The 27,038-nt window shown below is 30.8% G+C and overlaps 1 protein-coding gene and 1 non-coding gene across 2 annotated transcripts in view; one reads left to right on the forward strand and one right to left on the reverse strand.

Moving 5' to 3' along the window:
* Positions 1-27,038, forward strand: part of AHCTF1 (AT-hook containing transcription factor 1) — an 82,660-nt gene that overhangs the window by 31,736 nt on the left and 23,886 nt on the right. Inside the window, exons 14-25 of the mRNA XM_051993442.1 lie at positions 178-318; positions 2,791-2,895; positions 3,946-4,039; positions 6,462-6,585; positions 6,740-6,796; positions 8,046-8,192; positions 8,929-9,116; positions 13,236-13,380; positions 13,458-13,589; positions 14,084-14,231; positions 16,188-16,338; positions 17,342-17,449. Coding sequence (XP_051849402.1) covers positions 178-318; positions 2,791-2,895; positions 3,946-4,039; positions 6,462-6,585; positions 6,740-6,796; positions 8,046-8,192; positions 8,929-9,116; positions 13,236-13,380; positions 13,458-13,589; positions 14,084-14,231; positions 16,188-16,338; positions 17,342-17,449 — 1,540 coding nt within the window. The remainder of the gene's footprint in view (positions 1-177; positions 319-2,790; positions 2,896-3,945; positions 4,040-6,461; positions 6,586-6,739; positions 6,797-8,045; positions 8,193-8,928; positions 9,117-13,235; positions 13,381-13,457; positions 13,590-14,083; positions 14,232-16,187; positions 16,339-17,341; positions 17,450-27,038) is intronic.
* On the reverse strand, positions 11,893-12,002 carry LOC127563594 (U6 spliceosomal RNA). The gene has a single exon (XR_007954037.1). It is a non-coding gene; the product is annotated as a U6 spliceosomal RNA (small nuclear RNA).

Here is a 27,038-nt window from a genome sequence, read left to right on the forward strand (position 1 = left end):
GCTCTTAATCTGTGGTCCTTTTATCTACGATCCCATTGTAGCACTGGATTTAAGAGATCATATATTTTACAGTTTGTTTTTTTTTCATTCCTCCAAACTAATATCAAATTGACTTTGTGATACTTAAATTTGTGATTTATTATGTTTAAGCTGGTTGTGTTATATTACCCTCAACAGGTACTTCATTATTTGATGGTTCTTGTCATTTTATTGATCCACAAACTATCCAGTCTCTTCAGCAGTGTCAGTTGCTTCTTAACAACCTTAGCACCGTCTTAAACTGCTTTTTAGCAGAGGCTCAAGAGCTCACTGAAAGAGGTTTGTTCTTTTTTTTTTTTTTTTTCCCTTCTGGAAAGTTTAACTGCAATATCTTGGTCTTTGGAAAAAATTATAATTTGTTTTTTGGCTAACATGTATTTAATGGGGAAGGATATAGAAGATATTCCACCAAAATGTAGTTATGTCTGTTTTTTCCAAGTTTTTGTTACCTACATAGTTTGTAGCATTGAAGAATCAGTTCCATTACAGAATAATTGATTCTTCATATACATTTTATTGAAAGCATATTACATGCAAATGTGTCTTCTATCATTCTAACCAGTGATAGAAATGAAGATTAAAAAGTGACTTTTAGGTAGCCTCAATTGAAGGCCACTTAGAAGAGTTTTATTATATTGATTTATATTAGAGTATTGTGGGTTATGGAAGAAGCTTGTATCTGTAAGGTTTTTATCATTTTATTAATGTGTTTTTACTTTGAAACTGTTATCTTTGTTTCAAATATATAATTTCAAATAGCAGAAGGCTAGAAATTTTATTATTTTGGGGAGGGTGAAGAGACAGGTTCTAAGATTGGTTACAATCTATGACCATGAAGGAAAATGAATTCTCAAATGTCCTATCTAGGTGTGCTTCTCCTTTTTTTCAATACATTTTTGCTGGTATTCTTTATTTCTCCCAGTATTCCTCTTCTTCCTTTCCCACAGTCAACCATTATAACAACAAATACATTTTTTAAAAATGTCTCAACCACCACCATCCCACCCCACCCCCCAATTACAGGTAAATATAATATATTTTGGAGGGTTTTTCCTTTTTTTTCTTTGGTTTTTAAATTTTGAGTTTCCAATTCTATACCTTCTTTCCTTACCTTCTCCTTCTCTGAGATGGTAAGAAGTGTAATAGTTCATAAATGTGCAGTCTTGTAAAACATTGTTATATTAATCATTTTGTGGAAGAATATTCATAATAAAAGAGAAGACTTTTGTCTATATTCAGCAGTTTTCTGGGGGCACATGGCATTTTTCATTAAGTCCTTTGAATTTGTCTTGAACGATTGTATTGCTAAGAATAATAGCTAAGTCATTCATAGTTCTTCATTGTACAGTAATTGTTCTTTTTGTATCTTTTTCTGGTTCTTTTCACTTCATTTTACATCAGTTCGTTGAAGTCCTTTCAGGTTTTTCTAAAATCATTCTGCTCATGATTTCTTACAGCATTTCAATATTCCATTATAATCATACATCACAACTTGTTCAGCCATTCTCCAATTAATGGACAATCCTGTAATTTCACATTCTTAGCCACCATAAAAAGAGATACAGTAAATAATCTTCTGCAGATGGGTCTCCTTTCTTTAAAAATCTATCTAGGGAGCTAATTCAGTTTTAATTGATCAAGGATGGACAGAAGCAGCTACACCCAAAGAAAGAATACTGGGAAATGCATATAAACTGCTTGCATTTTTGTTTTTCTTTCCGGGTTATTTATACCTTCTGAATCCAATTCTCCCTGTGCAACAAGAAAACTGTTCGATTCTGCACACGTATATACTGTAACCTATTCAACATGTAAAGGACTGCTTGCCACATGGGGGAGGGGGTGGAGGTGGGAGGGGGGAAATCGGAACAGAAGTGAGCGCAAGGGATAATGCTGTAAAAAATTACCCTGGCATGGGTTCTATCAATAAAAAGTTATTTAAAAAATAATAATAAAAAATAAAAATAAAAATCTCTCTAGGATATAGATTTAGTAGTGGCATATTGCTGGATCAAAGCGTATCCATTGTGAGCATAATTTCAAATTATTCTCTAGATTCACAACAAATTCATTTTAAAAAAAATAAAGAGGAAGGAAAAAAAGTTCCAACAAAATTGAACGACAGACAAAAAAAATCTCAGGATATATGCAAAATCCCACCTATGTGAAATTTATCACTCTGCAAAAGCAGTGGGACGAGGTACCCAGGAGGTATCATCCCTTCTTAAAAGCTGTTTTTAATTTTACTTTTTTTTTTCTCACACTTCTGACCCATTAGCTTTTGATTTCGATTTTTTTTTTAAAAATGGTCATTTTTCTATTTATATTGTTGTAGACGTGTGCTATGTTATTTTCTCTTGAATCTGCATGAATATGCAGAATCATATTCTTCATATCTTCATATCTCTTCATGTAAGTCTATCTGCTTCTTTATATGTATTATATTCATCTTGCTGATAGCACTGGTCATCTCTTTAGAAGAGTTGCATTCTGTGAGAGTTAAATGATTTCCTGTGTTCTAGATTTATTAAAATATTTGTCCACAATTTGCTTCATTGATTTAGGATTTTTGTTTTTTTCTATATATTTTATTTTTACTACATGCTAATAAAACATGTGTTGCTATAGTATTTTGTTATATTCAAAAGTATATGGTCAATGAGGCTGTGTATTGGAGAGTTTTGTTTTTTTTTTTTTAATGTGTGTGACCAGCCACTAAATTAAGTATTTTTGATGAATCTGTCTTTACAGGTCTGGTGGACTTAACCAATAAGCAAATGGTTACTAACCTGATCTCTCAATATGCACAAGTGGTTCTTTGGTTTTCTCGTGCTGGTCTCTTACCAGAGGGTTTAGGTAAGATTGGGGGGAGAGGAGGGGAGAGAAATAATTATTTAGTAATTATTTATGTTAATAAATTATGTATGTAGTTTAAGATAATGAAGCGTGCAATATATTTACAAACTTTTTTTTTGTTTTTTTTTTTTGCTGAGGCAATTGGGGTTAAGTGACTCGTCTAAGGTCACAGAACTAGGCAGTGCTAAGTGTCTGAGGTCAGATTTTGAACTCAGATGTTCTTGACTTCAGGGCTGATGCTCTATACACTGCACCACCTAGCTGCCCCATTTACAAACTTTTTAAAAATATGTTCTCACAGAGAGAATGTAGAGTGAATCTTTTAGCCATTAATACAGGATAGTGAAAAGACTCCTTGACTAGGATAGCTCTAATTACTTGGTATATGATTCCAAACAAGTAATTCTTTTGAGTCTGTTATTTAGATAATGAAAATACATGTGCTGCCTACTTCATGAAGTTGGCATGAGAAAAATTCTTTTTAAAATGTTTTGAGTATTAGTGTATCATCATCATCAAGTTATAGAAAATAAAATAGGCTCTTTTATATGACTTTTTAAAATCTTCATTTAGAGCAACTATGTACATTTAGTATATGCAAGAATGTAAATTTTGTGAAGACAAAATGAAAATACTGTGCTAGACATTCACTAGTGTAAATAGAACATCAACATTTTACAATTTTAGATTATGCAAATGAATATTTATGGATTAGGGAACATTTTGAAGAGTCTTGCTTTTAAATTGTCACTTTTTGTTGCAGGAATTGGAAACATTTCAAAGAACACTAGATTTACAGTGATTTACATAGTACATTTAAGTTTACATAGTACATTTAATTTCTCCTTTGGGTATTACATAAAAAAAGTACTTAAAAGAATTCTTTTACTCCTTAAAATAATCTAGGAAATACAGTAAAAAAGTACAATAAAAATTGTGGTAAAATTATAGATGAATATTGTCTTTTAAGTAGAACACTTAAAATTTAAATTACATAGAAATACTACCTTTCAAAAAATTTCAAAAATTTACTTTTAAAAATATATCTAGATGATCCTATGCAGTTGTCAAGATTATGGTACAATTATCCTGTAATTCAGAGCTACTACACCAGTCGGCGACAGAAGCTTCAGCGTCTGGCAAGGTACATTTCATTCAGAAAATTTTTCAAAAATTATTGCTATAATTCAGCCACCTCATTACATGATTCAGCATGTTATTAAATATTTAAGCTTGTTTCTGAGGAAAGATTTAAATCTTATCACTAATGCTGATAGGTTATTGTTGGAAGAACTATTATCTTAATCCTACCCCTTTTTCATTTTGCATAAGAAAAATTTGAGACATGGATGGTAAACAATTTCCCAAGGTTACATGTCTAATGAGTGCTCAGCCTTTCCTTACTGCTTATTTTCACTGTCCCATCTTTACAGTCTCAAGTCTTTCCACGAGTGCAAGCGTGTGTGTGTGTTTGCCCCATTATAATATAAACTCATTTTTAGTAGAGATCATTTCATTCATTTTCTAACATGGCATCTGGCATGTAGTATATGCTGAATATTACCTGTTTATTAATAATAACTAAGGGGGAATAAACTCTCAGACTTTGTGAATCATAGCCCAATTGTCTTTACACATGACTAAAATTTAAAAGACTGTATCTATTATTTCAAACTACAGAGATAAAAAGAATTCTTCAATTTCTGTGATTGTTTACAAGAAATCATTTTAACTGAAATTTTTTTTTACCATGCTTCAGTAGCTACCATATCAAAAAGAAGGAAATAAAGGATAGAAACTTCTATAAAAGATTTTAACTATTGGTACTTCAAAATGAAATAAATTTTGGAATCATTTCTTAAAAGATTAAAAGTTCTAAAATTTAACATGCTAGTAATGACCTTAGTCATTATTCAGTGTTCTCTTCTACCACAAATGACCTTTCCAACAAAGGAAAAAAATAAACAAAACAAAACTACATGATCCTATGAATTTGCAAGGCTATTATAATGCACCAAAATTGGATTAATTGAAGAAAATAGAAAAGACACATTCTATGAGATAAATAATCTTCCTGATGATTTATTGGAATAAATATTGATGCTGCAATTTTAAATAAATATTAGCAAAGTTCATTGTACAGTTTATACTGGGAATGCAGGATTGGTTCAATAATAGGAAAATTGTCCACATAATAAGAGCACATTAATAACAAGAACAATAAAAAACATGATCATCATTAGTGACATCACATAAGCTTTTGAGAAAGTAGATGCATTCAAGTTTTTTTTTTTTTAAACATGAACTCATAAGAATAAAATCTATTTAAAACAAAGAGCTAACGTTAAAGCAGGTGTCATCATTATTATTGTTAAGTTAGAATTGCTAGCTGTAGAAATAATGAAGAAAAAGAAATTGAGGAAATAGTCATGCAAAAAAAGAATTAAAATTATTTTTGTAAGTGATAAAGTAGGTTGCTTAAAGAATATTAATATTAGTTTAAAAAGTAATTAAAAAGAGAATAATTTCAGCAAGGATAGAAAAGGAACCCAAATGAATCATGAACATTTTTATATATTAGCAAGAAATCCAGTTGGAAGAGATTTAGATTTTAAATAATTACAGAATATATAAAGCTACTTGGATTTACCTGCTAAGACATATAGGAACTATAAGAATATTGCTATAGAATTTGTCAATTATAGACAGTCTAATAGGAGAAATTTTAGCTGCAATATGCTTATATGGTTAGGCAAGCCCTACATAATAAAAATAGGGATACCTTCTAAATTTATTTAGTGCCATAAAAATCAGAGTACCAAATGGTTATTTTAATGAGTTAGAAATAATAATTAAATTCATTTTTGTTAGGCAACTCCATGAGAGCTAAAACATAACTTTTTGTTGTATCCTCAATACTTGACATAGACACTTAATAAATATTTCTTGAACTGAATCCGAAGAAACAATTTCAAGTGAAAAGGAGACTTAGCAATTGCAAACTATACCAAAAAGTGGTAACAAAACAATTTGATATTGGTTAAGAAATAGAGGTAAACAAGAAGAATAGATTAGTTATACAATATATAGAAGCCCATGAGATCAGTTGCATAGTATTGGGTAAACTTAGTAAACAAGTTAGAGGAGATAGGAATAAATCTCATTTTGTTCCTATCTCCTCTAACTGTGTGTGCGTGTACATCTTACAATAAATTCTTATCTGTGCATGGAATAATTCCTGACCAAAAATGAAACAAGGAAGATCTTAGAAGTTAAATTAAGTAATTTACATAAAATCAGTGGTACTGCACGTGCGCACACACACACATAGGAAATTGAATCAAATTTATAAAAATAATGCTGGCTTTAGGCATTGCTTGCAATAACCATCTTCACCATAGTGCACCCATATCTTGACTTGCTGGTTGCAGAGTTGGAGCAATTCTGGAGCTCTAGTTACATTCTGAAAATATTTTAAAAGTTCTAGTTAATAATTGTGTGCCTGAATGTTAATAATTTGATTGAAGACTGATAATCAGTAATCTTCTATGTTGTCCTCATTTCAGAGGGAAGTGGAACTCTGACTGTTTGATGATTGATGGAATGCTTTCCCAATTAGGGGATCGAATTGAGAAGTTGTGGCAACGGGATGAAGGAGGCACGGGAAAATATCCTCCTGCTAGTCTACACGTAGGTTTTCTAAATTTTTTTTTAGTGCTTAACAAAGTAGTGCTTGTGATATAGGATTAAATTTCTTATACCTAGACATTGGACTGGTAAGGAGGAGAACTCATTTGCAGTTGGGAGAAATAACACTAAAACTTTTTTTCCCTTTATTTTATAGGCACTTCTTGATGTGTACTTATTGGAAAACATTGATGAAACAAATAAACATGCTATTGTATCCTTTTAAAAGATATTTAATATTGCAGTATTAATTATATTAGAATATTATGTCTTATAAGCATGACATATAACATGAAGGTACACATTTTTGAACAGGAAATTGTAAACCAAAATGACTTAAAGAATAAGTTTGTGTAGTTTTTGAGCCTGTTAGATCTAGTAAAGAATGTCTTCAAATATAGTTAGCATTGCATGACTGTACAAACAGAATTTGACATATTTCTCTTTTGTTACATTTTTTAAGCCAGCTAAGCTTGCCTGAAGCCAGGAACATTCTAAATTAAGCTTTACTTCAACTCCTCTATTTTACTATTCCATACTTTTGGGAAAGAGTAGAAACAGGACATTAAAGTATTAATACCCACTTCCTACTGCTATAAAGAAGATTAGTAATTAACTTTAAAGATCTAGTTATCATGGTTTCTGAAACAATAAAAATACTTCCTTTAAAAATTGTGCTCTTATTATATACATACCATATTGGATTCTGGCAGAGATCTTTCCTTAATTATTTGTCCTCAATTGAGAGAATTTTTTTCCTCTGAGATTTAACAAAAGTTTCCAAGCAACATATTTTACTGACTTTTTTCTCCCCAATGTAGGTAGTTATTTCAAGGGAAGGGAGGAAGGAAGGAAGAAAAGAAATTGGATTTTCTTTTTAAACTCTCAGAAAATTAGAGGTGTGATGAAGCCAGCTTAGATGAACAGCTGTTATATTTTCAGTCTGAGAATCTACATCTCAAAAACTGATGAATTGTTAAATGGTTATCAACCTAGCACTATTGTTGAACTGATGTTTTCACTGTGAATTTAATATATTTAATAGTAATCTATGTGTGTATATATACATTTTTTTTCTTGTCTCTAATGGATATCAGGTCTTAATAATTGTTACATTATTACATATTCTGGTTATATATTAAGTGTTTATTGAGATTTCTGTTATAATTTAAAAATCAGCCTAAGAAAAATTTAAAAAGTTGTGCCCTTCAAGGTCCAGCTATGTGGTGTAGTGGATAGAGAATATTGGCCCAAAAGTCAGGAAGAGCTGAGTTCAAATTTGAGGTCCCTTGACAATTACTAGCTTTGTGACCCTGGGCAAGGCACTTAACCCTGATTGCCTCATATATCTCCCTCCCTTCCCCCAAATAGTACTCTTCTAAACCTATGTACTATTGTTTCTTGATAAGAGGTCATATGGGAAATTTCCATTTTTGTTTTTTAGCCTTAATCAAAATTTTAAGACCATTTATTTGCTGCTTGATATTATATATTCTTTTCCAAATAAAACAGATACTTCAATTGAATCTTTTCCAACTGCCTTTGCAATCCCTTGGGGTCTGGTTAAACTTATTCAAGGTTTTTGGCTTATAGATCATAATGACTATGAGGTAGGTATATCATTTGTTTCATTTAGGTTACTTGAAATTTAATTTCTGGAAAATTATATGCAATTACTAAAGTTATTGCAATAAGATAAGCTGCTTTTATTGATTGATAATTACTATGTAAGGACAAGTAGAAATTACCTAAGTTTTCAATATCATTTTTAAAAATTCATAGATATTACTCATTATCATAAAAAATTTGACATTCTCCTGTAGTTTCTCTCTCAAACACTTTTACCTTGAAGCTGTGGCTCAGAAAGTGTGTCTATGCATCTGTATGCATATACACATAAATGCATAGATAACTATAGATTGTTTTACTTAGAGTTATAAAAATATGCTACCACTGCACCCTGACTCCCAATTTGTCCTTTGGCTAGAAGTTAGATAATTTTAGCAGGAATTTAGGAATTGTAGTACTTATTTAGTTTGTGAGAACAAAAGTGTTGACTATCTCAATAAAGGACATGATGCATTATTGAGCAAAATACGTAACACAAATATTAATGGACTTCCGTAAGCTAGAGACAGCACAATTGATCTAATATGAACATTAAGCTAATTTGCAAACAATTTATATTTCCCATTATGATTTAGCACCCCCCTTTTTTTTCCTCTTGTAAATATTGAAAATTAACTACTTGTATTACTTTTAATATTGCCATAGTTTTGAGAAATATACCTTGATAAATTTGAATATTTTAAATTAATAAAGAACTTTTCTGGGTCCTTTTTACAGAGTGCTTTGGATCTCTTATTTCATCCAGCTACGATAAAATCTATGACATGGCAACATACAAAGATTATTCAGGCTTTCATGTGCCAAGGGGAACATAGACTAGCCCTTAGATACATTCAAACAATGAAACCATCTGTGTCAAGCAGCAATGAGGTTATGCTTCATCTCACTGTTTTGCTTTTTAATAGGTAAGTAACAAAAATATTTTTTATTTAGAGGGAGATTACTTGCTAATGGAAAATAAATGGAGTGTACAATTGAAAAATTATTTTTGTGTTTTTGACCTGCATTACATGATTCTATTATGAAATTTAAAGCTTTGTATTTATATTTTACTTAGATTCTGCTAGTAAAATTAGTTCACATTTCACAAATGCTTACTAATGGGTGAAATAGGTAGGTGACCCAGGAGCATTATTGAAACCATCTGGAAGTGAAACCATCTTGAAATAGTCAATAGCATGGATAATCAGGGATGGGAGTATATTTTAATTATGATTATAAATTTTGGAGAAATGAAAATCTTTACGTTTCATCTTTGGTGGTGAATTGATCATATTGTTCCTTTTCTGTTGCCAATATTATCATTTAATTATGGCATTTCTCAATTTTTATGAATTTTAATTTTCCTCATTTCAAATTATCTTGAGCAACTTAAGGAAAACCCACATGCCAAATCTTTTTTGAAGTATTATATTGTTTAGATAAAGAGAATTCTGAGCATGTTTTCATTTCTTTGTAGTATCCCTCTTTTCTATTAACATTAACAGTTTTTGTGAGTGTGTATATAAGTACATTGAAAATAATTGCCATGGTTGGTAGCTTTGGTGGAAAGGTTGAAATTTTCTGGTTCTATGAATTTGTATTCATTTGTATAATAGCACGGGGCAAACATTATCCTACTTTAATTATGTATGTATTTATTGAAGTTATGAATATTTTTTGAAAGAGCATTTCCTTCATCTAATTGACCAGACCATTTAATCATATTGCCAATGCTCACTTAAAAGAGGCCTCAAAAAAATGTGTGAAATGATTTTTTATTTAGTAATCAGAATTGACCTAGAGAGTTAACCTAAAGTTTTTTCCAAAATTTGATTCTGGTAGATATTTTCAGAATTGCATGAGAAATAACAGGTATTTGAAAAAATAATTTAAGTAGAAATAAGAATCTAGATATGACTGAATTAAAAAGAAATTGTTTAAAGAATAACAATGTTTTGATTTTTGATAGCAAGATATTATTGTTATTGTCTTTCTGTTTTATGAGAAATTATTGAAATGCTTCTCTTCCATCTGGTTTTTATTTTCTAAGGTTAGAACTTAATTGTCATTTCAAAATAAATGGTATACTACTTTTGGAAAATTCCCAATCAATTCACATTATTCATTTTTAGTTGCAGTTTTGTCTAGTTGTCTGAAGGGTTCTGGTAGGCATCTTTTGATTTTCTCTGGCCTGTATGTGTAACTGGGTTCTTTAATAAGTAAAAGTTTGCTATGATAATCCAACAGCTTTAAATCATTTTTGATTTAAATTTGATCTTAAAGAGTTAAACCAGCCAGCCATTTTAAGTATGTAGCAAATATTTTAGAAAAAGGAAAATAAAGTCCACCTAGGAAACAGGCATAAAGAGAGGCAACTAAAATCAAAGTATTGGGAACATCTTCATTATATTTGTATTCTCTCTAATATAACCACGATTCTAATATCAACATTTTTAATATTTCTACTTATAACAGAATTTTTATTTCATATTTATATTTGTTAATTATTATATAAAAATAGTAAAGATATTTATATGAATAACAATGTTAGAAATTCAGGAATAAATAAGATTTTTAACAAAAAAATTACATTAATACACTATAATAAAGGTAAAACAGTGTAGGACTCCCACTATTTAGATGTAATTTATCTACATTTCCTAAAACAGTAAAAATAAAATGTTCCTGAAAAAAGTAATTGCTTTTCAAAAATCAGTATCTCTTTTCTCCTACTTTGCTTTCTAGTCTAGTGCCTTCACAGTCACATTTTCCTTTTGTTAATTCTGTTCTTTATTCTCTCCATATACATTTCTTTAGAATATTGATTCATTTTTTTGATTTAAATTTTCTGACAATTACTGAGTCTCTGGTGGTCACTACATTGATATGCCATTTTTAGTGTAAAAAGAGATCCTAAAAGAGATCATTTCATAGGTGAACATACTGAAACCCAGAAAAGTTTAACTTTCCCTATATCATTCTGGTGGTAAGTAAGGATTCTGCTTCTTCTGACTCCAAATGTTGTCTTTTTACTGCATCAGTATTTGTTGCCTTACTTATTACCAAAATCCTATTTATCCTTCAATAGTCAAGTCACATTTCTTCTCTAGCAAATTCTTCTCAGCTGAAAGCTTACATTGAGCTTTTGCTTCTTTCAGTCATCAAGATTTTTGTCTATAAACATTTAAACCCTACATGTTAGGCTCTGAGGTTATATAAGGAAAAAAGAACTGAAACAATCCCTATTTTCAAGAAATTTATATTCTCTCTATATAAAGTTAAATATGGATTAAATACAAAATATGTATATATACATACACATATCTATCTATCTGTCTATTAGTATTTAGGAAGAGGAACAGGAATACCACTGGCATTTGAGAAGACCAGGATAAGCTTTGCATAGAAAATTTTTGAGTTATGTCTTGAATGAGCAATCTTAGAAAATGAGAAAGGAGTGAATTTTGTGCATAGTGGACTATTAGTGGAATAACACATACAGAGTTTCATATAAGAATTATAATAGATCAGAGTGTACATAAAAAGGAGTGGCATTATAATTGGGACTGGGTTATGAAAACCTTTTACTTTTTTTAAAGTTTTATTTTTAAAATACATGCCAAGATAGTTTTCAATATTTACCCTTGCAAAACCTTGTGTTCAAAATTTTTCTCCCTCCCATCCTTTTTCCAATGCAAAAAAAACACGGAACGCTTCATAAATTTGCCTGTCATATTTGTACAGGGGCCAAGAAACCGTGTTCATCTTCTTCATTCCAATTTTAGTTTATGTGCTGCCAAAGCAAGTACATGAAGATCTTTCAAAGCCAAGGGAACTTATTTTTTTCCTAAAGGTAGTAGAGAATCATTGTAATTTCTTGACGAAAAGGGTGAAATGATCAGATCTGTATATATACTTAATATACATTGGCAGCTGCATAGAGAATAGATTGGAATAAATAGAAACTTGAGATTTGGAGACATATCATGAGACCGTTTCAATAGTCCAGGCAAACTGATTGTGAGGAAAAGAGATCAAATGGAAGAATTGTTGTGGAAGTAAAAGTGATAAGATTTAGTATTTGACAAACTACTTAAGTGAAAGAATTGAATATAGTGCCCAGGTTATGAATCTGGAGTGTTAAAATAATTTTGAGAAATGAGGAAGTTTGGCAAAAGGAAGAGTTTAGGGGAAGCATTAGTTTAAATCTTCTTTGAACCCATGTATTGTCTGTTTTCACCCTTTAACACATTATTGTATGACAGTGTAGGATACTGAGTCATTTGCTTATCATTAATAATCACAACATTGAAATAGCTAAGACTTATTACCCCATTGTTAAGTTACAGCTGGGTTAATCTGAGGCTCACAAGTGTTCTTGAGGCTTTTAGTTCAATGATCTTTTCATCATGCCTTGCGTCTTTGACTAGTTGATTCTTTCCTATGTCTTTTTTTTTAGCTACATTATTGGAACTTGTCTCTGCTTTTATTAATTTTTTTGTCTCTATATAATTCCCAACATAATGCTTACTCAATTTCAGTTCAATTTGATATTTTTTGGAATGACTTTGTAAAAAATTTCCAGACACATTAATTAATCAGTAAGCATTTATTACTGTGCCAATTGCTGTGCTATGCATGGGTTATAAAAATGCAAGCAAAAGAAAGACAGTCTGTGTCTTTAAGGAGCTTATATTCTACAGAAGACTGAAAAAGAAACTGAAAGGTGTGAGGGACATGAATAGGCCTGAGGATACAAAGGGGGAAAGAATGTTCACAAGGAAATTGATAGATTTTTTTAAAAAGTAATTATTTACCTATTTTCTTTATGGTAGTTGTACTACCACCTCTAAGGATTGTTGTGAGAAAAGGTCTTTGTAAATTTTAAGCTAGTAATTGAAAAAGTTTTATGAACTGCTTATATACTTATGTATAAGTATATGTATGTATGAGTACTTAATGAGCTCTTCAGAGGATGAAGTTTCTAAATGTTCTGGGGAATTTTGCTATGGGATAATGAAACTGTCAAATACTATTTGCAGGTGTATGGTTGAGGCTTGGAGTCTCTTGCGGCAGCATTCAAACAGGTTAAATGTAGAGGAATTACTTAAACACATGTATGAAGCCTGCCAGGAAATGGGCTTAATGGAAGATTTGCTGAAATTACCATTCACAGACACAGAACAAGTAAGTTATCCTCAGAATAAAGTTTTCAAAATTTGAAAGAAGTTTGATGGGTGACTAATCCATTTTATTTCTCTTAGGAATGTTTAGTGAAATTTTTGCAGTCCAATGCTGGTGTTCAGAATCATGAATTACTCTTAGTTCACCATTTACAACGTGCCAATTATATACCTGCATTGCAACTAAATCAATCTCTGAAGGTTAATTTCATGGTAAGACTTACTTTCTTTTTAGAAGAAACAAGAGAATAAAGACAATTTGAAAGTTATTCTCAGTTTTAAATTTCATGACAGAAATGAAAATTCATTATACTTGTTACATTTAAGTAGATGAATCCCTACCCCACTTAAATTCGAAAAGACTTATTAATTTGTCCTTCTTACGTATATTAATTTTTCTCAGTTAACTGGGAAAATTTTGCCTACTTTATTTCAATTCATTATGGAAACAAATGAGAGAGGTAATTAGCAATTAAAAGACTTATTAAGAAAAAAACTTAATGTTAGCAATTGTGGGATAAAGAAATAGAACATTTAGTATAGAAGGAGATATTTTGGCTAGAGGAAGGGTGTATATGAAAGATTGATATGAATATTGGTAGTACATTTTATAAGACCATAAATTCCTATATGTATTATGGGTTCAGTCTGTGTAGATTTATCAGGATTGATTTTCACATGTGTGTATGATTTTGTATATTCAATAGAATGATCGTGATCCTCGTTTGAGGGAGAGGTCAGTTGCCAGAAATTCCATTCTAGATCAGTATGGGAAGATACTTCCTAGAGTACAGCGAAAGTTAGCCATGGAACGAGCTAAACCCTATCATTTGTCATCTTCAGTTTTTCGAGAAGGTAAAATTTCATTTAAATTTTTTGACTTAACTTTATAATCCCAAACAAATGATTAGCCAGGTTTTATAAATAACATACTTAAATTTACTATTCAGAATCCACTTCAGAAAAGACTGGTGAAAGACTCAGAGAAGTTTTTAAGAATATATAAATGAATTCATTATTCTTTTCTGCTTTTACAAGTTCTGCTTGTGGTTAGTTGGGGAAATTATTTTTTGATAGATTGTAATTTTTTTTAAAGATTTCCACAAAGAAATTCTTCTAAGTAAGCTATAAGCCCTGTATCTACCCTAGTAACAATCTTTAAAATGAATAAATTTATTTTTAATAAACTAATGTTTTAACAATTAATCTTTTCAAGGTCTTACAGTCACAGTATCAAGATTTCTTATACTTCAGTTTTAGCCTTCAACCCTAAATTACTTTGGAATTGTAAAACACTTTCTTATTCACCACCTCATTTTGTCTATAATAGCACTGACATGTCTGTGTACACACGTGCATAAGTGTGCACACATGTGCCACTTCCATTAAGAAATGGGAAGGTCAGTTTTAAGAGATGTATCTGTTTTATCTAGTTCTTTTCCTGACTTCAGGTCCTGTATTCTGTATTTTGCCTCTTATGCATAACTTTTAATATACTTATTTTGTCGTTTGTTAACTTTCCTTAATTAAAAAGAGAGAGAACAATAGACACACACACACACACACACACACACACACACACACACACACACACACACACAAAATTAGATAGAGCAGTGAGGAAATTGAATGGATGCCCAGCAATTGGAGAATAGCTGGGTAAATTGTGGTTTATGAATGTTATGGAATATTATTGTTCTGTAAGAAATGACCAGCAGGATGAATACAGAGAGGCTTGGAGAGACTTACATAAACTGATGCTAAGTGAAATGAGCAGAACTAGGAGATCATTATATACCTCAACAACGATACTGTATGAGGATGTATTCTGATGGAAGTGGATTTCTTTGACAAAGAGACCTAACTCAGTTTCAATTGATAAATGATGGATAGAAGTAGCTACATCCAAAGAAAGAACACTGGGAAATGAATGTGAACTACTTGCATTTTTGTTTTTCTTCCCGGGATATTTATACCTTCTGAATCCAATTCTCCCTGTGCAACAAGAGAACTGTTTGGTTCTGCACACATATATTGTATCTAGGATATACTGCAACATATTTAACATATACAGGACTGCTTGCCATCTAGGGGAGGGGGTGGAGGGAGGAAGGGGAAAAATTGGAACAGAAGCGAGTGCAAGGGATAATGTTGTAAAAAAATTACCCTGGCAAGGATTATGTCAATAAAAAATTATCATAAAAGAAAAGAAAAGAAAAAAAAAGACAATATTTAAACAAAACAAAACAAAAAAAAGATAGAGCAGGGAATATAGCACCAAGCCTAGGGTCAAGAAGCTAACTGCAAATTCAGCTTTAGACACTAGTCATGCTCCATGGGAAAGTTACTTATCTTCTGTATACCTCAGTTTCCTCAACTTTGGGAATAATAACAGGATCTATTTCTCCAGGATAGTTTTGAGGATCAAATGAGATGTTTATAAATTATTTAGTGTAATAGCTGGAATATAACAGGTGTTGTACAAATGCTTATTCCTTTCCCCTTTCCTCAGCTATATTCTTAAAATTTTATTCTTTTTGTGATTATTGTTTTCTGAACTTTTGATTTTTCAGTTTAACAAGCATTAAACATTAACTTTGTGCTGAGAATGCAAAGAAAAAATGAAGTACGTTTCTTAAGAGGGAAGCTCTCCTTACCACACCCTAAAAGTTGATAACATTTCCCATACTTAGATGAATATCTTGGTCAAAGTTTGATTCAAGAAACCAATAAAATTAGAGCTCATGCCTCATTTAAAGGCTGGACTAAGTTATTTCTTAGCTCTTTATCAACTTTTATTTCTGTTTTCAGTTTCCAGGCCCAAACCTCTGTCTACTGTTGCAAAACAAACTACAGCAGGGACTATATTAACACGAGCAGCTTTCATCAATAATGTATTATCAAAAATTGGAGAGGTTTGGGTTGGGAATGAGTCGAAAAATAATTTATCCCCTTACAATAGGTAAGTAGATTTCTGTTTTAAATGCTTCTTCTAATTACACAATTTGTGTATTTGTCAAGGAAAGACTTGTCATAAATGCAAAGTTTACTTCAGAAATGCCAACCTTGTTTTAGAATTTAATATTATTGGAGAAGACAATTAGAAAGAACTACATCCCAAAGTGATATTTCAGGGTTTGGGTTTTTTTGGGGTTTTTTATCCTTTTAAGAACAATTATATCATAAGATAGGGACAGTTAATAAGAGGGCTTATAAGTGTAAAAATAGCAAGATTAGGAAACTTATTCTACCAATGTAGGTTAGCACCTATCTTGTGATTTAAAAGTTTTCGATAGTTTCCTGGTTGATGCACTGAAATGTAACATGGCTTGCTATGAGTGGCACAGCCAAAGTGTTAGAAATAGAATCTTAAGCTTCTGGCTCCAAGGCCAGTTTCCTGTCCCTCAATCCATATTGCATCTACCATATGCAATTATCTCCATTTCTTCTCCTGTTGCCTTATTGAGATACAAAAATGTCTTTTATTTTAAGTTTAGCACATTTCTGCTTCAATTAGTTAAAAAGTATGAATTAAGCGTCTGTTTTTGTGCCAGTTGCTGTGTTGGATGCTAGGGAAAAGAATATAAAGTATGAACTAATCCCTGCTCAGAGTGAGCCTAATATTGTTTTTTTAGTGTTAAATATTGTTTAGGCCCATCATTGAGTTGACTTAAGGCTGATGAATTTTTCTACCATATTAACTCTTAAAGACCTTGATAAGTTGTAAGGGTACTTTTGATTTGCTGTAGTGGAAGGGCAACCCACACCAATTAAATCACGGGTACGTAACTTTTACATTCTGAACAGATAGTATAGATTTTTCCTTTTGACTAAAATAGAAATGTTAAATAAGAAAAATCAAATTTTGCAGTAATATATTGACAAATTTCTTAAATTTAATTTAATGTTGCACATATTTATGGTTGAGATATTAAGTTGTGTTTTTTTTTTTTTTAAACATACAGCCCTAAAGTTGAAGAAACTTCTCCTGTAGTATACTCTCTCCCTGATACAGAATTGCCTGATGCATTTGTTGGAACACCAATTACAAAAGCATCAGAAAAAATTTCTAGGTAAGACTTTCATTTTTCATTCAAAATATAAAGGAAATGTTATAATGATTTCAACTGTGTTTTGAAGTAGCTGTTCTTTTTGCGTGCTTTTAAAATGTTAAACGTTACAAATCTAAGAAATTAATATGGATCTGGTAGTTTGTAACTTATTGTATAAAAAAAAATTTCTCAGATTTGTTCTTTTTAGGATATTTGTTAAATTTGTAATTCTATTGGTTCCCTTTCTTGAAATTTGGTTACGATATTCCTGGTCCTTATGGCATGATTCATTCTCATTTAAAAATATAGTTTGTCTTAGACTGTGCAGTAAACTCAGGATTTCCAACTTTCTTCATGTAACATTAATTATTTTGTAAAGATTATGAATTTAGAAAATTTTGGAGAGCTGAATTTACTATATTAAATTTGAAAGGTGGAAGCTTTCCTATTAAGTAATTGTTAATGGGAGGAACCAGAGGAGTGGGAATTGTGAAAAATGATATTTCTTAAGTTTTGGAATTTTGAAGAATACCAAGATTTAGTCTTGATTAGGATTTGATTTGAAAGATAAGGGTAAAATTAGCTATGGTTGCTCTGGCACTAATAAGGAAAGGATGGTTTTTATCTGGATGTTGGCCACCTGTGAATAACAAGAAATGAGGGATAGCAAAGGATTGAGGCTCTTGTTTCTGAAAAATAATGGAGAGCCAGGAAGAACTGGGATGATCCGTATGAAGTGTGTGGTATGTGGTGTGTGGGTGTGGGTGTGTCTTGACAAAAGGAATTCTTAGTTAAGGTCAGAGGCACTTTTGTAACTTTTTGGAAGGGATAATAACAGAAATTAAGCAGAGAGCAGAAAACAGCTGATTTTTTTGTATGTGTGAGTTTAAGAGAATACTTCCTAAACAAGGTAACAAGCTGGTCATAAAATAAAATGGACAGTTTTAATATAATTTTTGCACAAACAAAATCAATATCCACTTTTAAAAATTATCAAGTGGGAAAAAAATCATATCTAATCATCTATGTCAGGGGCTGCATGTGGTCCATAACAATCCTGAGTGCAACCCAAACCATATTTCACTATTGTTACCATCCAAATTTAATGTGTTGTTTATGTTTATGTCTAATGTGTTGAATAAAAAGTGATGTATAAATGTCTGGTTTTCCAAATCATTATATAGTTCATGGGGACCATTATGTATGATTTAGTGGCCCCTATTTTTGTTTGACACCACTTATCTAGTTTGATTCATGTTTAAAAGAAGCCCTTATAACATCTCTCACCTAATAAATGGTCACTGAACCCCTGTCTAAACCTTCTGAGTAAGAAGTACACCACTTTTGCCCTTTGGGGGAGACCTCAAATGAACTACTTCCCAAAGTACTGACATAGTTCAGTTATGTGAGTGCTAAGCCATTGTCAGTATCTTTAGAAAATTTCATGGACAGTGAGAGAGATAGAACAAGAACTGTTTTTAAAAAAAGAAAAGAAACAAACATAAATGGAATCAATAAAATATAGATCACTATACTTAGATTTAAATCCATGCAAAATTCATTATATATTCAGAAAGAACATCTAGGGAAAAAAGTTGAGAATATGTCCTATAATTTTATTATTCTTGAATTTTTGAACTGGCAAATCAAGAGAATGTAGTATACTTAAGCTTACTAAACTTTAGCAAATCGTTTGGCAGCATAATACTATTTTTGTAATGAAGATGGAAAAATCAAAATAAGTGCATTTAAACCTGGTTGGCTGTGCAGAGAAGTTATTATTATATTGTTTCTATGTTAAATTGAGTTAGAGGTCTTTCTTGTAATACTTTAGGGATTTAAGCTGGGCCTTGGCTATTCTTTGTTTTTAATCAATAATATATAAAATTCCAAATGAAGAGATATAATAGTACATATTGGATAACAAGAGAAAAGTCAAAAAGCATCTTGGCAAACTGGAACATAAATACCGGATGGGAATAGGTATAATAAGACTTTGTTGGTGATGGTCTTGTTGTATTCTGCCATTGTCAGACTACTTTTCAAGTGTTTTATTTTAATTCTAGGCGTATGATTTTAGAAGTTACATTTTTTGGCTTCGTTGTATCCAGAGGAAGATGGCCAGGTTGCTAAACAGCCTTTATACAGTGTCATGTAAGGACTAAATCAAAGAAATGAATATTTTTATTCTGGAGAAAGGATTAATTGGGGCATAGCTATATTTTAAGGGTTTTCATGTGGAAGCAGACTTTGATTGCTTTTCTTCAAAGAATTTTGATTTCCAGTAAACAAACTGAATAGAGACATTTCAGAAAGTTGTGTTTCCTCCCTCTCTGGAGGTCGTCAAGCTGAATTTGGATGACCACTTTGTTAGGTATATCCTAAAGGGAATATTTGTTTGTGTTTGGATTTGTTTGTATGGTCTGAGATCTCTCCAGAATTAGAGATCTTATATCTGTAAATTTGTACCTTTGAAGATCTTATTTTATAGTTGTGAACAGTTGAAGGATCATAAATAACCTCTATGTTCAGTAGCACAGGAGACAAACTTCTGTGTTAAACATGCCAATGTTAACCATTTCCTACTGATTTTCCTCCCATGATTCAAAAATATCTTTGTGATTTTGCTTCCATCTTCAAAAATTTTCTTTAGACTTTGAACTAATTTGTAATTGACAAAAGTCAGCATTTTTAGAAAAACAGCTATTTGATTTTTGAATATACAAAATAAATTGAATAATGTATATTAAAGTGTTCCTTTTGTAGAATGCACTTGAATGTGCACATATATACTGCCAAACTTTCAAAGATTGATTTTATTTTTTCTTTTTTTAGGTTTAGTTAAGTTGTTTCCCTTTAATGAGCTTCATAAGAAGGTAATTTTTTAAGTGGAAGTCATTTGTATTATTACTGGCATCCATTTATTTTCCCATTAGTAGAACCAATTTTTTTTAACCACCTTTTCACATCTACACGTGCTTCCATTTGGCAATAATCAAGATTTCTGTAGATGTATTTGTGAACCAGTTTGAGTTGTTTTAGTCTTTTATTTTTGAGTTCCAGACTTAGTTCACTCAAAAATCTTTGTCAGACGGCTGCCAAATTAAAGTTTCTGTTTTATCTGAACTTATTTTAAGTTCAAATTGAGGTTGGTTGTGTTTTTTTTTTCCTCCCAGATCTACAATTACCATTGTTGGGGAACTCTAATTACTATTAACTATTTTTTAATTTAATATTTTAAGTCATAATATGATCTTTTTTAAAAATTTGAACTTTATATAGAGACAAAATGTTCCTTTGATATCATGTAGATCCTTAAGATCTGCCTCAATTTCATCTTTTTTATACTTCTGATGGGAAAATGTCATCTATTAAAAGATAAAGTCCTTGTGAAGTATATTGCAGAATTCAGTGTAACTCTTTTCTTCATTCTAAGTGACAGAAAGTGTGTTGGGGGGTGGGGTGAAGGGCTATTCTGTACTAATTGCCCAAGGAACAATTCACTACTTAAAATGGTTCTTTACATAATATAAATTAATATGTAATTTTTATGTAAACACATTTTTTAATTAATAGAAACATTGTGATCCAATTGTGTTGATGGTAATTGCGTTTTGTTTTGTTCTTTTTAATCCCAAAACATACTCACAAGCACATACAGGAATATGTGAAACTTTAAAAAGGAAAATTAATAGCTTTCTCAAACATTCCAATTCCTGTCTTTTGTACCATATTTGCTAATATTCTGTTAAAACTACTACAAACACAATAACAAAATAACATAGTATTAAAAATATGTCTGTATAAGAACTTTCCTATGTCATTCTAATGAGGAAAGAAGGTAAACCAGCAGCTCCATTGTTGTGTGGAGAATACAATACCTATGTAGGTTAAAACCCACAATTTGAAATTCCTTAAGCCAAGGATATTATCAAATCCTGAGTACATTCAGAAAGACCCCAAGATTATTCTAACAAAAACTATTAATTTATAAAATTATGTTTTTTAAGCCCCAGTGTTTAGTATTGATGAAAAATTTGTTTGAATCAGGATAATAAGGTAAAATTTGTAAGAAATAAATGTCATGTAGTAGATACTTAATAAATGTTTATCAACTAATTGATCTAAAACTGAATGTTTGGGGTTAGAGATTCTTCTTATCTACTTTGACAGTCAACTGAAAGAGCTGAAATCTCTCAGTAGATCCATTCCTGCATGTTATATTTCTAAGGTTCGTGCTAGGGTTTCGTTCTCTAAGAAAACTTGTTATTTAAAGTAATTAATTTTGTCATTATGTGTAGTGTGCTTTTGATTTTCACTGCAATAGTATATTGCTTCCATACATTTCTACTAATTTGTCACATTTCTTAAAATGCTATTATATTCATGTTACACTTACTACAATTGATATCTGCTTTTTTTTTTCTTTCTTTCAAAAGGGCTGCTAAGAATATTTTTTATAGTTTGTTGTTTCTTGATCTTGAACTGTGATTTCACTCATGGAAATTTGGAAAATTCCACCAATGCAGAACAGCAATTCTTGTAACTCGACATTCTTAGAGAGTTGCCTAGTGTACCAAAGAGATTAAAATGAATTACTCATGGTCTTACAAATAATAAACTCTTTGGGGCAGGATGTAAATGTAGGAATTCCTATTTCTGAAGCTAGCCCTCTTGTTTCTACTTCACCTTGCCTCTTCGTTTTGGAAGTAAGACTTTGCTGTCTTCAGCCTCATTGAGGTATATACAAAGTTATTAGATTACTGAGTATGAACACTTGAGTAACTTGTATAATAAAGTTTTCCAGTGTTCTTTCTGATCTTAAATCCAATATTAACTATTTCTAACATTTGTCATACTCCCATTTGGAAGTAGGTATGTCACCTCTGTGTTTTTTATTTACACTTGTTTAGTGAGTTGTAGCATTTTTTGATTCATTTATCCCATTTTCTATCTCTTCCAATAACTGTTCATATCTGTAGATGACTTGGGTTTTTTGGAGAGAAATGATTATTTTTGGATAGGAACAGGAATTGGACTTGTAATTTCATTGTATAGGAAATTTCAGGTTTCAGTTTCATTTCTAATATTTAGAGGAAACTACCTCTTGTTCAATATAAGTAAAATACTGATGATTTTCCCCAAATGAGATAGATAAATACATTCTTTAGTTTCCGATTCTTGATGGTGCTCAGTCACTGAATGCTAAATGCTGCTTATTTATTGGCTCTGTGTCTTCTTACTACCACTCCCTGCCAGTAAATCTTAATATCTACTTCACTGTTGTTGTATAGTGGACTTCACTGGTGTCTGACGCTTTGGTTTTCTTGACAAATATAATAGATTTGCCATTTCTCCATTTCATTTTACAGATGAAGAACTGAGAACAAACAATGTTAAGTGACTTGCCCAGAATCACACAGCACCTAGTAAATATCTGAGACCAGAGCTGAATTCACAAAGTGTTCTGGATTTCAGGCACACATACTATCTGCCCTAACCTCTTTCTAGCATCCTAAATTTACTAATCTATAACTATTCCCCTGAAGGCACATCACTGGAATATTCCCATACTGTGATTTAGAAGGATATGAGTCTTAGCAGACTTTTCCAGTTTTGCCTCTGGCCAGAGTTTTGATTGTTTTATATAATAGGACCTTTGAGTACCTTTACATTTATGTCTTATTGTGGTAACTGATCTTAATGAGTTTTTCATCAGACTCTTCTGTTTTCCCCTCTCTATTCTATTGAATAAGAAGTCTTTCTTAGTTAGGTAGTTTGTTATTGGATTGTTAGATAGTTGTGTTCTGTTGCTTGTCTCATTTATCTTATGTTTATTGATGATCATCCTGTGATGCTTCTATTTTATCTTTGGCTTATTTTTTTAAATCTATTGCCAAATAGTGTAGCAAATGACTAGTTTTTAAAATATTATGCTCCTTCCCATTAAAGATAATTTGTTTTGATATTCTAGGATTTAATAAATGTAAAATGCATTTAGTTGTTTAGTTCTATAAGTATACGGTTGTCATATGGCATGCTGTTTTGCATATTTAAAATGTAATATGTTAGGAATTAATTCCATGGAGTAATCTTTAGTTACTTCTCAAAATTCTAATGTGCTGTATTTATAAAATAACACCATGATATTAGTTGAAGTAATGGAGCCTTCTTCTACAAACTAACCTTTGAAATTTTTGTCATCTATACATTATTTTATGAAACTAAAAACATGAATTGTCCTTATAGAAAAGATGAAATTCTGAGCTGAGCTTTAAAGTGACACAAAGACTTTTGGGATATTCTTGTGCTTAATGTCAGGAAGCTATTTTTGTCCCCCCCCCAAAAAAAAAAAACATATCATGTAATTAGTGGAAAAACTAGAATGTTGGCAAGTTTTTTGCAACTTTCTAGTAATTTAATTTATTATCAATTTTCAAAATTTTGTTGAATTTATATTGGCCTCCACTAATTAGCTACTGTACAGTTTTGTACTGTTTTTCAGTCTTTATCAGGAATAACTTCAAAATGTTTATTTAATTGAATTATTTGATTCAATTGAATTGAAATGAAAAAAGTCAATTTATTCCAAATAGCAAAATATAGAGAGAATAACACTCCCTTTGTAGAGCTCCATTGGATCAGTTAAAAGCAGGAGTTAACTTTTTTGTGTTGTGGACTGTTTCAAAATCTGGTGAAACCTTTGGATCCCATCTCAGAATAAAGGTTGTTTAAATTGAAAATATAATAGTTTTTAAATGCCTAAAATAACATAGGATTACAAAGGCAGCTAATTATATTGAAGTTAAATTATCGAAATAGTTTTTAAAAATTGTTCACTGATCTCCGGTTAAGAAGTCCTGAGTTAAAGGAAGTGGGATGTTTTGACTGGAGAAGACTTGGATAGCAAATGTGGAGAACCTTAATTTCAAGTTAAAGGATTCTCACCTAGAAGAGGGATTAGAATTGTCCTGCTTAAACAACAAGTAGAAATACAAAGAAGAAATTACAAAGAGGCAAATATAGGTTTGATTTAAGGAAAATCTTATAGACTAGTAGATTGCCCAAAAGTAAAATGAATATCCTATTAGTTAATGGGGTTCCCTTCAATGAAACAGAAGACTCTTTGAGCATTTGCTGGATATGTTAAGTTCCTGTTCAGTTGTGTAAGCTACATAGCTTTCCATCATTTTGAGGGATGCATGTGTATGTGTATAATATATATGAATCATTTAAACTCATCTTCCATAGATGTTTCCAAGCATAAATATGAGAAAATAAAAAAACATTTTGCCAAATATTTTTTGGTATGTCAGAATAATTCAACTTTTTTTTTTTTTTAACATATTTTAATAGGGTTTTGGGTGGGGAAGGGATGGAGAATGAATACAAAATTGAAAATGGAAGAAATCTGATGTATGACTCCTGGAGATCCCATAAGAAATTATTCTTTTGAGAATAGTCACTTGTTTGTAGTTGTCAGCAAGTAGATAACATTTTATAAGCTGCAACTTGAATGCATACTAGGCCCTTTATATTGTGTATGAAGCATGTAACATTTGCTCAGATGAGCCATTTAGCAATCAGAAAAACATTGCTAGCTTGTGCTTCTCAGGTAAGAAGTATTTGGGAATATATATACACATATACATGGGCAGTATTCAGTTGTCTTGCTAGTTTTTCTATCTACTTTGTAATTGTAATTTTTTAAATTGTCCACCATTTGAAATTTTCTGACAGTATAATTTTCACATAAATAGAACAGATAATGGATTTCAAAGTAGCTCGTTTCAAATCTTTTTTCATTTACCTGTGTGACTTTGGGCAAATTTTAACCTCTCTGGGTCTCAGTTTCCTCATTTGTAAATAAATAAGTTCAGAGAACAAGGTGATTAATACAATTTTGGGTCTATATAATACTATATTTTGATATGCTGATTTTAATATTTGTAATTTATCAATTTCCTCTCAGAACAGCCCATCAGATATTTTCTGGAATATCTTAAGATAATTTTCAACAAAATGTAGTCTAATAAATAATTGTAATTGATATATATCATTAAGTATTTAAAAATGAAAATGAAATCTAGTTTTTAGGATTCTTGGATAATTTTAAGTCATTATTGGTTAGTCTAAAAATGTTTTATTTGAAGAAACCTTTCTTTGCTGTATTTTTTATCTTCCCTCCTTTCCTTTATCTCATCTTAAGCTATCTTATATTTTAAATATAAATTACATATATAATTTTGAATAACTTAAAGCTGTTAGTCATTGTTAAGAAGTATAGACTTTCATATCTCCCAATCAATAAATGCTTTGTATTATTTATTTTTGTTTTCCAAATGATCTTTTTAAAAGTCTTTTCATGATAAAAGGGAATTTCAGATTCTTTTCATAGCTGTCATAGTGCCTTTCTATAAGCTTCTGATTTTACTGTACCATTTTTTTCAGTCAAAGCTTTTATTTTTAATGACATGGTATTTATTAATAAATAGTAAATTTATTAATATTTACTAATATTTTACTTAATATTAATACTAAGCAGGGAGAATGTCAAGTCCTAATATTTTTCAGAATTAATGACCCAAAAATTGGATAAGACTAGAATATTCTAATAGTTTAAGTTCTTTCTATAAGCACACTCTCCCTCATCGAGTATAATTTCTTTTTCTTATAAGAAAATTCCTGATGCTGGAGAAAGTCTCAAACACTGATAAGTTGTTAAAAGGCCCAGGGAAAAAAATAGACCATATTAACCCAATGAGAAAGGAATTTTTTGCCTTTTTCAAAATAGTTGCTTACAACATCTCTCTTTGATTCAAACAGACATTTATGTGAAAGATCCCCTTATTACATTTCACCTACGTCTTTAATGCAAGACATAATTGGGATTATTTAATTGTTTAATTTACACATCTAATTCAGTATCAGTTTACCTTTTGAGGAAGACAGTTTTCTATTTTACACATTAATAAACGTTAGTTATCTTTTAAACTATCTGAAACTTGTTAAAAATAGAAACATTAATGTAATGAATAAATGAAATGGCAATATCTTATATTCTTCCAAATACATAAAAAGATTAATGTTCAATAAATTGTTAAATAAGATTAAGGGAAAAATTACATTTAATCAGCAAAAGGATTATGAACAGTTTTCAAGAGCAAACAGTATCTTTTAAGATGCTTGACCTTATTAATCAAAGGAAACAATTGAAATTATCAAGTTAATATAGAAATAGATTGTCATTCATTGGTGATGAAATTAGGAACTGGTAAAATAGGATCTCTTTGGAAAAGTAATCTTGTAGTATAATTCCATTTTGGGGGAAATGACAAAAAAAAAAAGCTACCCCTTTGGAGATTTATAGCCATTTTTATTTTTATTCTTTGAGGAAAATGTTCAGCTATAAATGATTAGTTAACTAAATTATAGTACATTAATGGAATAGAATTATAGGGCCATGAAGACCAAAAATGAGGAAAATAATTATTTAATAATACAAAGTGAAAAATCCTGAATTAGAAAGAGTATTGTTAATTGCATTCCTTGTAAGAGATGAGCTGTATAAGAACAAATGGCCCATGAATGATGATGGAAACTTGGAAGA

This window comes from Antechinus flavipes, chromosome 4, assembly GCF_016432865.1.
Source record: "Antechinus flavipes isolate AdamAnt ecotype Samford, QLD, Australia chromosome 4, AdamAnt_v2, whole genome shotgun sequence".
NCBI lineage: Eukaryota > Metazoa > Chordata > Mammalia > Dasyuromorphia > Dasyuridae > Antechinus > Antechinus flavipes.